Below are 14,821 nucleotides of genomic sequence, written 5' to 3'. Positions count from 1 at the left end.
CCTAGAGAGTTATATCGTGGTAATTTTTTTTCCTCTACATTTCTTTCTTGTTGTTGTTGTGAGGCAGTTGGGGTTAAGTGACATGCCTAGGGTCACACATGTAGTAAGTATCATGTGTCTGAGAGGTCAGATTTGAACTCAGGTCTTCCTGACACCATTCCTCTACATTTCTACACTTAATTTTTATTTTTAGCTTCGTTTCTTCTAGCTGATCTTGCTTTTGTGGCCAAGCAGTTGTTTGTTTGTTTTTTTTTCCTTTGGGGCTTTATTAATCTCTTCTTCTGGGGGTTATCTCTTGGGCTTCGCAGCCCCCGTTGTCTTTTATGTTTGCTTCTGTTTATTAATATTGGATTGGATGGATTACGAAGATTAGCTGTTGGATTGGGACTTTGAGGATCAGATTGGCACTTTTGGATGGGTTGAGTAGGCCCATTTTGGTTCTCTCTGATTTGTAGTTTGGATGCTGTTACTGTTGCCATTCTGAATGGAATTGCTCAGACTAGATTGAATTTCTGTCTCAGCCTTCAGGTGGTCGATTGGCCTCAGTCTGTTTTGTATCTCCTCCTTGAACAATTTCCAGTTAGGAGTTGGTACCATTTCCTGCTGTACCCCTGGCATATCTCAGTTGAGAGTTAGTGATTGCACTGGTCTTCAACCTCTTACGAGGTCACTTGGACATTTAAGACCTGACTTGACCTTGTTTATTGCTGTGGCCCTGTCTCCCTGTACAGTGACTTATGTAGGCACACCTTGTTCCCCAATTCTGTTCTGTTAGGCCAGGCCTGGGATCTGGCTTCAGGCCCCAATTATGGCTCTCTTACTGAATTGAGAAGCCCTGGAGTGTCCTTATTTAGAACACCTGCTGGATTCAGGCCCATATACTAGAGCTTGCATTGTCTTCCTTGGCACAACCCTTCTCTCTGTGCTTGTAGTATTCAGATCTCGTTATTGGAGCTTGAACTGGCTTCCTTGATGTGATCCTTCTTTTGTACACATACAAAATACTTCTGCATGTTTCTGGTTTTATTTTTTTACAGTTGTGGATCAGACTTTTTTTGGTAACTTTTCACATCATCATCTTAATCAGAAGTCCTAAATTCAATTCTTTGCCCTTTTTTTTTTTAAGGCAAGTGGGGTTAAGTGACTTGCCCAGGGTCACACAGCTAGTAAGTGTCAAGTGTTTGGTCTGAGGCTGGATTTGAACTGAAGTCGTCCTGACTTCAGGGCCACTGCACTACCTAGCTTCCCCCCACCTTTTTTTTTTTAGCTACTGAAACAAACCTTTGGTTTTTAGAAGATTCATTTATTTATTCTCCTTCATAACACTACTTCTGCATAATATCTATTAAAAGAGTTTATCTGTAATTATGTATAAAGCTTTTAACTTGGCAGTCTAGAGCAGAAAAAATTAAGGGACTGTTTTTACAAAAGTGAACTGAAGTTCTTTGATTTTTCATATTGGAAGAATATTTGTTTAGGAGGTAGTGTGCTTTTGTTTTTAACTTTTAAAGAAACGGCCTTTTCAAAAATAAGAAATTTCTATTTTTATTAATTTCATTATCTGTATTTCTTTTGCATTATAGCCTACCCATGAAGGTTACTTCTCTTGTTTGGATATCTGGACCCTTTTTTTGGACTACCTGACTAGCAAAATTAAAAGTCGTTTGGCAGACAAGGAAGCCGTACTCAGCAGGTAAACAATAAAACTACTTATTGCTAGAAGCTGAAATGGCGTTCATTAATATTCCTTGTGTCTTAAATGAAGTGACACAGATGAACCTCTGATGTTAGATAAGATCATGTTAGCTTAAAGTAGAGTAATGCTGTTATGCATATTTTCCTTAAGCCTGATTTCCTTATTTACATGCCCTTAACACATTTCCCAATTTTTTTTTAGCTTACCAACATGATATTGAGAAATGTACTGCAGAGAAATTCTTGGAGCTGATGCAGTGCACCATTTTATGGTCAACTGAAAGGATCAGTCTGCTAGTTAATAGGCAAATTCAGTCTAAGGATTTGCAAACTCTTAGGATGTAACTTGACTGAATTTTAGAATGTCTGCATATTAGAAGATTAAGTACCTTAGCATTTTTTAATTGACAGAAACTGTGTATACCTCTCAGTGAAATGAACAAGAACAAGAAGAATAATTTTGGTGTGCAGAAAAGCTTTCATTGTCTTATTAAATTACGTACAATATTGGGTAGAATTTAGATTGCAGTGTTACACTTATGAGATGTTAATAATACAAAAAATCAAGAGGGTAGAATATATTGTTAAAATTTTAAATCAGACTAAAAATATTGGCTCTCCAGAGTTCTTCAGAGAGACTTTGAGAGTGTTCTTCTGTTACTTCTTCTGACCTCCATGTAAACACTTGCCTTCTGTGGGTTTTTGGTAGAATATTCTAATAGGCAAAAACATGTGTGGCATTTGAACAATGTGGCCAGCTCAGTGGAGTTGTACTCTCTGTGGAAGAATTTGAATGTTTAGCAGCTCAGCTGAGGAAGGGACCTCAATGTCTGGTACATTATCTTGCCAGGTGATCTTCAGAATCTTCCTAAGACAATTCAAATGGAAGTGATTCCATTTCCTGGTGTGGTACTGGTATACTGTCCAGGTTTCACAGGCATGCAACAATGAGGTTAGCACAACAGCTTCAGTTTGGTAGGCGGTTTAATACTTACTCTTTTCTCCCACACTTTCCTTTGGAGCCTCCCAAACACTGAAGTAGCTTTGGCAATGCATGAATCAATCTCATCATCTTTGTGCACATCCTTGGAAAGTATACTGCTAAGGTAAGTGAACTTACCTGATGGTTCCATATATGGATGGTATGGTGCTGGCTGGTGGAAAACCTTTGTTTTCTTAGTGTTATTATGCCAAAATTAGCACAAGCAGCAGGATTGTTTCATACTTTGTTGCGTCTCAGCCTCGGAGGCTACATTGAGTGCATAATCATCTATGAACAAAAAGTCACGTACCAACTCTCCCTGTTACTTTGTTTACCATCATTGTGGTAGCTGACTTTGATGCCATTTTCGTCCTTGTTGAAGGCATCCAACATCATTGCTGAAAACATCGTGCTAAAAAGCATGGAAACAAGCACACATCCTTGCTTCACTCCATTGGCAGCTGGGAAAGCAGGAGAGCATCATCCATTATTTAGAACTCAAGTCAGCATGCTTGAAAATCATTAATGTTGGGATAGAGTCAAGATGGCCAAGTGAGAGCTAGCAGTTTTGCCTTAACTCTTTTACATCCTCCTCTACAATGACTGATAAAGACCACCAGACCAAATTCTAATCAGGAAAGCCAAGAAAAAGTCACAGTGAGTCATTTTTCTAGCCAATGGCAGCTTTAGAAAGCATCCAGAGAGTGTCTGCAGACATTGAGGCAGGGCTTGACCAGGAGTGCAGTGGAGTACCACACCAAACAGAAGCAGGAAGCAGGCCAGTGCCTGAGAACAGTAAGAAGATTGAACAGCTGGGCTGAGAGAGATCCCAGAGTCCCACCCCTCTGCCATCCTTTGGAGTAGGAACAGATGCCATCTGGCAGCTCTGTCACCCATTCCCTGGTTCCAGGGCACAGATCTAGGCAGAAAGGAGTGATTGTGGTTGAGAGGGAGCAGAGCTCCTACCTGTGCAAGGAGTAAGGAACAAGTTCCAGAATCATAGCTGTCTGGTTCTGAGCCCAAGAGCAGAGCCCAAGACTCATTTCTGATCTTTAGCCCTGCGCATAAACCTACAGTGGAATAAACCAAAGCAGGAAACCAAACAAAGGGAAAACCCCCAGTTCAGTTGCTCTGAAACAACAGAGCTACCCAGCAAGCTAACTGTAACTGAGTCCAGCAGCAGTCTACAGAAACTTTACCACATATAAGCCAACAGACCCAAACCAGGTTGGGAATTTGCAGACTAAAAGGACAGTGAACAAACAGACCTCTCCCTGCTTCACATCACTTTGGAAATACTGAAAACTTGCAGGCCCCCAGACTGAGCTATGAAAGCAGCAGAAAGACAGAAAAGAACAGAAGCTCAGGCCAGATGCATCTCCTCAGGTGAGCAGAGCCTGGCACCAACCTGAAATCTAAAGTCAAGAAATGGGCTGGAGGAATAAACAAATGGAAAAAGAACCTGACCATAAAGAGCTTCTATGGTGACAAGGAAATGTAAGACACAAACTCGGACGAAGGCAATGACTCAAAAACATCTATAAGTGAAGCCTTAAAGAAAAATGCAGATTGGACACAAGCCCAACAAGATTGCTGGAAGAGTTAAAGAGATTTTAAAAAAACAGCAAAAAAGATTTTAGATTAATGCTAATTAATCTTGACATTAATCCTAACATTAATGTTTTTGAATGTTTCTATTAAAAAATGAATATATTTCACTTCTGTCACAGTTATGGGGAATAGTCAAGCCCTCTTAGTTCCAGGAGTGTGTTTAGAAGGGCCTTCCTTCCATTTGAGAAAATATTATCACTTTATACTAGTTGTTTTGCAGATAAATGACTACAAAATATATAATTTGAAAATGCTGCTGTCACCTGACTGCAGTGGTAGTAGGATTTAAAATACCAGAACTGGTTTGCTCGCTGAAGAACATTCAGTTTCTTTGGAAATGCCTAGGCTTCCATGTTCCTTTTGACTGTTGTCACTGATAGTCTTGGTTGTCTGTATTGAATAGGTATTTCTCTCATCATTGATAATCTGTTTGTTATCATGAATAAGGTGTGACCAGCCATTACATCAAACATACTGAGCATTAAATGTATCTTTTTTAAAGTCTGTCACTAGTTTGTGGTTTATCTTAAGTGTGAGTATGTTAACTGCTGCGACATCTATTGCTAGTTACCATGATCCTAGTTGTGTCTAACCCCAGAGTGTCTATACTTTATCTTCTGTCTCCTTCCCTTCCCACCTAAATTTTATTCCAGGTTTCAAAGGTCTTGAGTAATCTTCTTAGCAGCTTATGATAGTGAGGAGACTCCTCACAGTATTAGGAATGTCAATAATCAAATGAGCAATTGATGGAGCATGTTGCCTAGACCGGCAGGAGCCCTTTCTTTGTCTCCTTCTTCTATCCACAGACACTGCAGCTGTAGTACTGCCAGGGGACATCTCCCTAGGTGAAGAGCTTTTTACTTTAAGTATCTGATTTATTTTTTGCAGTATCTGTCTCCAAAGCTTCTAGTAATTATTATATTGGTATTCCCAGACTTTAATACATTTTTATTTTCTCCAAACTGTTTTTTTAATCAGGTAAAATGTGTTTCCTTAATACATCCTAAGGAGCATAAGTGTAGAGACAAGTGTCCATTCACATTTTTGAAGTTACATCTTTGGAAAGAATTCAGTAGCAACTGCTGCTTGCAGGAAACGTTCTTGAATGTTTTCTTCTCATAATTTGAAAATGTAGGTGTGGTTATACCACAAGCATTGCACTGACATCCTGTTCCTTGTGGTTTAAAGTTTTTATTTCATGTCCTCTAGAAATTATAGTGTACAAAGAGAGCAGCCTACACATATATATATATATAGCACATGACATTCTAGAAGCTCAGAAGAAGTTGGAGTTAAGGTTCCTATTTCACAGAGACATCGTGGTGTTAATCTTATTGATTGACAATAATGGATCAAGCCATTGTTGAAAATTATTTTTGTTAAGTCATTTCAGTTGTGTCTGACTATTTGTGACCCCATTTTGGAGTTTTCTTGGCAAAGGTACTAGAGTGATTTGTCATTTCATTCTCCAGCTCATTTTAGAGATGAGGAAACTGAGGCAAACAGGATCAAGTGACTTGCCCAGAGTCATAGAGATATTACATGTCTGAAGCCAGATTTGAACTTATGAAGGGGAATCAGAAAGATTCAGGAAGATTGCCCTTCCTAAGTAGTGCTCTAGCTACTGCACTACTTAGCTGCCCTTTTGTTGAAAGTACTGTTAAGCAATTTAGATGACGATTGACAATTGCTGCAATTGATTGGATGTGTGAGATGAATGAGAGTGAAAGTCACTTAGATTGTGAAACTTGGGTTACTGGAAGGCTAGTAGTGCCTTTGAGAATCATACAGAAGTTCAAGAGGAGTGGATTTGAGAAGAAAGATACTGTTGATTTTGAGATGCTCAGTAGGCAATTGATGGTATGGGGCTGGAGCTCAGGAGAAGAGAGTAGGGCTAGGAGTCATCTGCATAGATGATAATTGAATTCATGAGAGCTGATGAGGTCACCAAGTGAGAATGTATCGGTAGAAAAGAAAAGAAAGCCCAGTAGAGAACATCCACAATTAGCAAGTATGTCTTGGGTGCTAGTCTAGCAAAGGAGCCTCAGGATATGGTGTGAAGAGAAATGAGAGAGCAGTGTCATAAAAATGCAGAGAAAGTTATGTCCATCAGTAGAGGATGGTCAACAGTGTTAGGTGCTGCAGGGATATTGAGGATTGGATTGAGAATCATCTATTAGATCTGGTAGATGATTTTAAGGGATCATTGATAATTTTGGAATGGGCAATTTCAGTTGATTGAAGTTAAGAAGGCAGATTGCAGAGTGTTTAGAATTAAGTGAGAGAGTACCAGTGTGGTGGAAGCACTTTCTCTAATACTAGCAAGGACTCTGGAAGAAAAAATGAGAAGAGAATTAAAAAGTATGTAGCAGAGATGATAGGATCTGGTAGGATTTCAGTTGCTGGCCAGGATTTATTCATTTGTATCTATCTGGGTTTCTTATGCTTATTTTTTTCTACTTTTGCTTAAAGAAATCTTTTTTTTTCTTTTTTCGGTACGGCCAATATGAGTAAGACTTTTGATTATTACGTTTTTATTTTTGGTTAAGTTGATGTTCAAGCTTTGTTGTTTTTTAGAATAAGTATGTGAGAGAATTATATGAAAGCATTTTGTAATTTTTAGAGTATTATACAAAATATAAGGTGTTGACTTTGATTTTTCCACTTTTCTTTAACTTCAGTATCATGGTATTGATTAGACATTGAACTTGGAATCACAGGACCTAAGTTAAGTCCCAGCTGTTCTTCACTACTTGTGTGACTCTTGTCAAATCACCTAACTTCTCTAGGCCTCAGTTTCCTCATCTGTAAAATGAGGGAGCTGGATCCAGGTGACATAAAGGCCCCTTCCAGCTCCAGGTTTTTTGAGCGTGTGATCATACCACATTTTAACATTACAACATAAAATCTCACTATTTATATTTTCATTTAATTAAATACTTCTGGATAGCCTAATAAGTGGTTATTTCAGTAACTGATTTACTTTCCTGATTAATTTTAGCAAAATAAGGGGATTTTGACTCATGTGGTTAAAAAGTAACTCTAAATTCTGAAATAAATGAAAGTATTATTTATTGGTCTCCTGTTGTTCATTTACATGTGCTAACCCTGTTGTTAATGATTATGCCTAGAATCATATGTTAAAGATACCATCAAGGTGCCTACACAAGATACTTTAAAATTGTCTGATCCTGGTCTCCCTAATGTTACCTGTTTTTACTTAATGCTAGTTCAGGGTTCTAGGAGGAGAGTAACTCTTTTAGGTTCTATGTAAAAATGTAGTGTTATTAATTTCATTGGCACCACTCTGACAACTTTATTGGGTCTAGACTTTTAGTCTGTTACTGTGTCCCGTTTCCCCATTGTGTTATTGTACTATCCCTTTCTTGGGACATAAGTTGGACTAGATTTAAAAAAAAATACTTATTTGGAAAAACACTTATTTTGTAGCCTGTTGGAGGCAATGTGGTACAATGTATAAGAATAGTGGACATGGAATCAGGAGGGACCTGTGTTTAAATCTTGCCCTGACACTTCTTAGATATATCACTGTAGACAAGTTATTTAATATCTCTTGAGTTTCAGTTTTCTTATCTGTAAAATGGAAATAATATCATTAGCTGTAGTTACTACCTTTGAGGTTCATACCTTCCATCTCCATCACTTAGTTTAGATTCTTTTTGTTTTTGTCTTGCAGGTCATTCTTCCTCTTCTGTCAAGTTTAGTACCTCCCTGAAGCTCTTCTTTCCATCCCATCCCCACCCTTCATAGTTAATAGACTTCAGTATACATATTGGCTTCTTGATCACCTTGACCTGCTAGTTAAAAATGCTCCTCAACTCTCATGTTCTTTATATCTTCACTCCTTCTGAGGTACCTATAGGGATGGTCACATTTATCTCATGATCTTGAATCTTGAAATTCCTTCTGTCTTTCTATCTCCCTTTTAGTGTCATTGCTATTGAATCTACTCTTTGTTCTTACCAGGAACGCCAGCCTTTTCATCTAATTCATCACTTCTGCTTTGATCCCATCTTCTTTCTTTTAGTCTTAATCTTATGGTGGACCAATTCAGCAATATGCCAACCTTAAATCCCTTGTCTTGTTGTCCTATTGCCACTCCATTTCTCACAGCAGTGATTCCAACCTTTTTTCTCCTTTAGTTCCATATGACATCTTCCCTCCTCCTCTTACTAAAAGATTCAGTCTCCTACTTTGCAGTTGTTTGGTTTCCAGAAGGGGCTGCTGCCTTGGGTTCCAAGATTTTTGGAACAGCCTGTTCCAATGCTATGAGTTATAGGGAGCCACTAGAGTTCATTGAGCAGGGCATTAACATGGTCAAATCTGTGCTTTAGAAAAATCACTTGGACAGCTGAATGAAGGAGTAAGGGGAGACTCAAAACAATGACTAGTTACAAGTTTCTTGGAATAGACTGGGTTAGAGGTGATGGAAGACTGAACCAGGCTTTGTGAGTGGAGAGAAGGGGACTCTAGGACCAGTGTTGTGAAGGTAAAAACAAGATTTGACAATGATTGGCTATGTAGGGTGAACGTGAGGAGTAGAGAGTATGACACTGAGTTTCTGAGTCTGTGTTGCTGGAGGTGGTGTCCTCAGCAGTAATAGGGAAGATTGGAGTGAAAGAAGGTTTGAGGGGGTGGCTAGAGAGTGGGAAAATCCAAAAGAGAATATTGTCATGGAAACCTAGAGAGGATAGAATATTTAGGAGACAAATTGATAGATCAGTAGGTTCAGATGCTGAAGGAAGGGTCAAGAAGGATAAAGATAGAAGTCCATTAGGTACTGCAATTAAGAGATCATTGCAAAATGATAATACAAATTTTTTATACAAATAAAATCAGATTTTAAAAATTGGAGAAATATTACTTGTTTGTCGGCAGGCAGGGCCAATATAATAAAAATGGCAGTTTACCTAATTTATATATTTAATGTCATCCCAATTAAATTATCAAAAAACTTTTTCTGAGTTAGAGAAAACAATAACAGAATTCATTTGGAAGAACAAAAGGTCAGGAATATCAAAGGAACTAATGAAAAAAAAGTAAAGTAAGGAAGTTTATCAGTACTAGGTCTTAAACTATATTATAAAGCAATAATTATCAAAACTTTCTGGTATTGGCTAAGAGATAGAAAGGTAGATCAGTGGAACATAGTAGACATATAATTTATAGCAGCAAATGACTCTAGTAACCTTGTGTTTGACAAGTGTAAAGACTTAAGTTTTGGGGATAAGAATTCATTATTTGGTAAAAATTGGTGGGAAAGCTGGAAAGCAGTCTGGCAGGAATTGGGCATAGACCAACATCTTACACCATTTACCAAGATAAGGTCAAAATAGATACATGACCTCTAGATATAAAGATAGAGATTATAAGAAAATTGAAGATCATAGAACATATTACCTATTAGACTTTTGAGGCAAACAATTTATGAATAAACAAGTGATTAGAGAGCAGTGTGAGGTATAAAATGGTTAATTTCAGTTAAATTAAAAAAGGTTTTGTACAAATAAATGTAGCCAAGACCAAAAGGAAGGCAGAAAATTGGGAAAACATTTTTATAGTTTCTCAGATAAAGGTCTCATATCTTAAATATATAAAGAACTTTGTCATATGTATAAAAGTGAGTCATTCCCCAATTGATAAGTGGTCAAAGGATATGAACACGCAGTTTTCCAGTGAAGAAATCAAAACAATTATAGTCCTTCGAAAAAATGCTCTAAATAATTATTGATTAGAGAAATGCAAATTAAAACAATCTTGAGATATCATTTTTTACCTATCATATTGGCTAAGATGATTGAAGGGGAAAGCAAGAAATGTTGGAGGGGATATGGAAAAATTGGGACAGTAATTCTCACTGTTGGTGGAACTATGAACTGAACTAATTATTTTGGAGAGCAAGCTGAAATTATGCCCAAAGAGTTATTAAACAGTCTATATATACTTTGATCCAGCAATGCCACTACTAGGTCTGTTTCCAAAGTTGATTAGGGAAAAGGAAAAAGAACCTATATGTTGTAAAATATTCATAACAGCTCTCTTTGTGGTGGTGAAGAACTGGAAATTGTGAGGATGCCTGTCACTTAGGGAATGGCTGAATAAGTTGTGGTATGTGATTGTGATGGAATACTACTGTGCTACAAGAAATGATGGGCTTGGTGACTTTAGAAAAACATGGATAGGGGCAGCTAGATGGTGAAGTGGATAGAGCCCCGGCCCTGAAGTCAGGAGGACCTGAGTTCAAATGTGGCCTCAGACCAACCACTTGACACTTACTAGCTGTGTGACCCTGGGTAAGTCACTTAACCCCAATTGGCCTTTAAAAAAAAAAAGAAAAAGAAAAACATGGATAGACTTGCACAAAATAATGAAGAGTGAAATGAGCAGAACCAAGAGAACTTTGTATACAGTACAGTAACAGCAATATTGTTTTAAGAACAACTTTGAGTGAATAAGTTATTTTGACTATTACAAATACTCAAATTAACTTTGTAGTTCATATGAACCTATGAAGTTAATATGGACCTATGAAGGAAGACACTATCTGTATCCAGAGAAAAAACTGATAAAAAGAAGTATGCGTAGAATGATTTTACATATATATACACATTTGTGTCTAATGGTAGTTGTTTCTACGGTGGGGGGCAGGGAGGGAAGGAAAAAAGAGGGAAAAGTTACATGATAAATTTATTATATATATTTAAGAGGAATAGCAAATTGTACATAGTAGATTTACAGTTTCATGTGCAAGCATCTTTTTTTCTATTATGGAAAAGCTTGTTTTTTTCTTAAATTGAGAATTAAAAAAAGATCATTGCTAGCTTTGGTTAAGGTAGTTTCAGTTTAGTGATGAGGTCAGATACCAAATTGCAAGGGGTTTAGAAGAGAGAATTTAGGAAAAATTCTGAACAAATATCAAATAAAAGAATATTTCCATGTACATAGTAGAACAGAAAAAAGAAGATTGTGTATGAAACTGTGGGTCTCTACTATATACAGCTTGCTTTTCTTTTTACATATATCACAAGTTCAGCATGTAACTTTCAAAGCAGTGTTTCTTGTTTGTGGGGCTTTTTTTTCTGGCCTTTTCTTCTGTTTATTTAAAGAATGCTTTAGTTCTTTCTTTTTCTTTTTTTGACTGCCTTATTTCCACCTGTCTCTTTTCCAACCTTAAATTGGGGGGGAGGGGAGGAAAGAAAAACAAAATCCTTTTAATAAATATGCATAATCAAATAAAACTGATTGCTGCACTGGCTGCATCTGAAAATGCATGTTCCGTTCTGTATTTTGAGTCTTATCATCTCTCTGTCATGAGGTGGGTAGTGTGTTTTAGTAACTCTGCAGTTGTGGTAGAATATTGCATTGATCAGAGTTCTTAAATCTTTCAAAAGTTGTTTTTCTTTACATTTTTGTTATTGTATAAATTGTTTTTTTTTAATTCTGTTCCACTTCATTCTGCAATAATTCATATAAGTTTTCCCAGGATTCTCTGAAGTAGTTCCTTTAGTATAATGCTATTGTATTACATTTGTATGCCATGGTTTGTCCAGCCATTTCACAATTGATGGGTATTCACCTAGTTTCCATTTCTTTGCTGTGCTACAACACAAACTGCTATAAAAACATTTGATGTGTTAATTTTTCCTCTTTGATCTTTTTGGGGTGAGGTTTAGGCCTAGTAGTGATATTACAAGGGTCAAAAGGCACTCACAGTTTAGTGGGTTTTTTTGTCATGGCTTGCATTGCTTTTTAGAGTGTCTAGATCAATTCACAGCTCCATCAACATCCATGCCTTAGTATGCATGTTTTCCCTGCAGTGCCTCCAACAATTGTCAATTGCTTTTTTGTCTTCTTTGCTGAACTGATGGATATGAGGTAGAACCTCAGAATACGTTTCTCTAATAGTGATTCATATTCTTTGACCACATATGCTCAATTATACCCTAGTTGATTTGCTGGACATTCCGAATATTTAATTGTAAAGAGAGTGTAAGGGTCTTTTCACTGACCCAATTACAGAAAAAGTGGTAGTGAGGTGTTAAATAATAATGCTGATAATAATAACTAATGCTTACTATGTGCCAGGCACTGCTAAGTACCTTACAAATATTATCTCATTTGATCCTCACAACAACCCTGGGAGGTAGGTGCTAATATTTTCCCCATTTTACAGTTAAGGAAACTGAGGCAAACAAAAGTTAAGTGACTTGTCCAGGGTCATACAGCTAGTAAGTGTCGATGCTGGATTAGAACTCAGGTCTTACTGACTCCATGCCTGGCCTTTCCATTCATTGTGCCAGCTAGCTGCCTTCTCTGCTGTTAGTTCTTGGGTTGTTTACCTCATTAGGGTTCTTGGCATCTTAGGTTGTTGAGACAGTTGCACTTGCTTTACCTCTTATGCATAATTCTTATTTTGTGGTGGTTTGAGAGGTGTAAGGATTGGATTTCTCCAATTCTATGTCTAGTCCTCTATCTTGTTGATCGTGTGACTTGGACTGTTACTTTAATGACTTTATAGCCTTTGAAAACTTTATTCTTTAGCTATTTTCATACTTGTTCTTGATGGAAATTTTTGAGGAGCTTGGGACTTGAGTCATACTTGTTGCATTAAATTGATTCTTTGGTTCATGGTCTGTGTTACAGACTGTCCGTCCTGGAGTCTTTCCCACCCCTTTGCCCTAGCTGAAGGAAATGATGGGTGACAGTAATAGGATCCTTATGTATGATTTAGTGGCCCCTATTTCTGTTTGAAGTAGATACCACTTCCATATACAATGCTAACCTTCCAATTGTCATCTGAACACCAGAGGAAATCTCATTGTTCTGTAATTTTGCCTATAAATGGACCTAGTTCCTAATTTTTTCAATCATGTAGTTTGGGTATAGAAGTCCCATGATAAGGTGACAAGAGTATAAAAAAGGAGCTTACATTCTAATGGGGGAGAACATGAAGAAATAGAAGTATATAGTAAACATACACATATATGTATGTACAGACTAAGTATAGAGTAAATGCAAATAGATGAAAAGATAGTTTGAAAGAGACTCCCAGATCTCATTAATCTAGCCTTGGTCTCTCCCCTGAATTTTAATCCCATATTGCCAGTTATCTATTAAGATATTTCAGACTTGATATCCAGTATGTATCTTAAACACAAAAAGTCCAGACTTAAACTCATTGTCTTTTCCCATCAAAATCACCCTTCTCCCAAACCTCTCATTTCTTTTTTTTTTCCCCTCTGAGTTCATGTTTTATTTCAAGAATTGTAGATCACATGCTAAGTTGACAGGAGGTCCTTCAGCGAGGGAACTTGATGATGGACAAAGTGTACACACACACACACACACACACACACACACACACACACACACACACACACGCACACGCAGGACTCCATTTATGTTGCTTTCACTGCTGGAGTTTTTTAGACCTTGCCTTGAAGTAAAGTATGAGCAAAGCACTTCCTCCATAAGTGGCCAGTACATAATTCTTTCTCCCATTAAGGGTATATGAATTGAAGTATTTCTTTTTTTTTAATGTACCTTTTTTTAATTTAAATTTTTTTTATTTTCTCCATATGCTTTTGAGTTGAAAATTTTTCTCCCTTCCCCCCCCCAAGATGGTGCACAATCTGATATAGGCTTTACATTTACATACCCATTAAACATATTTTCACATTAGTGAAGTTGTAAGTAAAAATTAAAACCAATACGAGGAACCATCAGAAAGATGAAACAAAACTCAACAGAAGGTAAAAATAAGTGATAGTGATTTGACTTCCATAGTTCTTTCTTTGAATGTAAACAGCATTATCCATCCCGAGGCCTCTGGAAATGTCTTAGATCCAGTCATAATGCTGAGAAAGGTTCAGTTTAACAATCTTAATCTTAGTCATTGCATAACGTGGCTGTTATTGTGTACAAAGTCCTCTTGGTTCTGCTCACTTCACTCAGCATCAGACCATATACGTCTTTCCAGGTTTTTCTGAAGTCATCCTGTTCATCATTTCTTACAGGACAATAGTATTCCATTACATTCATATACCACAACTTGCTCAGCCATTCCCCAATTGATGGGCATCCTCTAATTGAAGTATTTCTTAAAACCAGTGAACTGATACTGACTATCAGATTCTGGACCTGCCATAATTGAAATCTCGATGGCCAAAGCCACTGCTGCTGCTGCCCTTCACTGTCCGCTCTTCTCTTAATTCTTTTGAAGATATTACCTTTCTTCTAGTCTTCCATGTTGGTAACTACCCCTCCCCCAAACCAAGCAATTTCCAAATCTTGTAATTTCTATTTCCAAAACATTTCTTGTATGTGACTCCTCTGCTTACACAATTACCACCTTATTGAAGGCTTTAGTTTTGGTCCTCATCACCTAGGTTATTGCCAATAGCTTTCTTATTGTTCTCAGTATTTGTTACAAGTCTCTCCTTGCTCCCAATCCATCTTTCACATAGTGGAAGTGCCAAAGTGATTTTCTTTAAGATCTGACATTGTGGCTCC

General features: G+C 37.3%; 1 protein-coding gene across 1 annotated transcript in view; it reads left to right on the top strand.

Annotated features, from left to right (window-relative positions):
* The window catches only part of XPO6 (exportin 6), a 120,003-nt gene that overhangs the window by 56,897 nt on the left and 48,285 nt on the right, over positions 1 to 14,821 (top strand). Inside the window, exon 9 of the mRNA XM_021006374.2 lies at positions 1,584 to 1,693. Coding sequence (XP_020862033.1) covers positions 1,584 to 1,693 — 110 coding nt within the window. The remainder of the gene's footprint in view (positions 1 to 1,583; positions 1,694 to 14,821) is intronic.

Source organism: Phascolarctos cinereus, unplaced genomic scaffold, assembly GCF_003287225.1.
Source record: "Phascolarctos cinereus isolate Bilbo 61053 unplaced genomic scaffold, phaCin_HiC Scaffold_4;HRSCAF=312, whole genome shotgun sequence".
In the NCBI taxonomy this organism is placed as follows: domain Eukaryota; kingdom Metazoa; phylum Chordata; class Mammalia; order Diprotodontia; family Phascolarctidae; genus Phascolarctos; species Phascolarctos cinereus.
The sequence above is the reverse complement of the archived record's forward strand: the minus strand, read 5'-3'. Positions and strand labels throughout refer to the sequence as shown.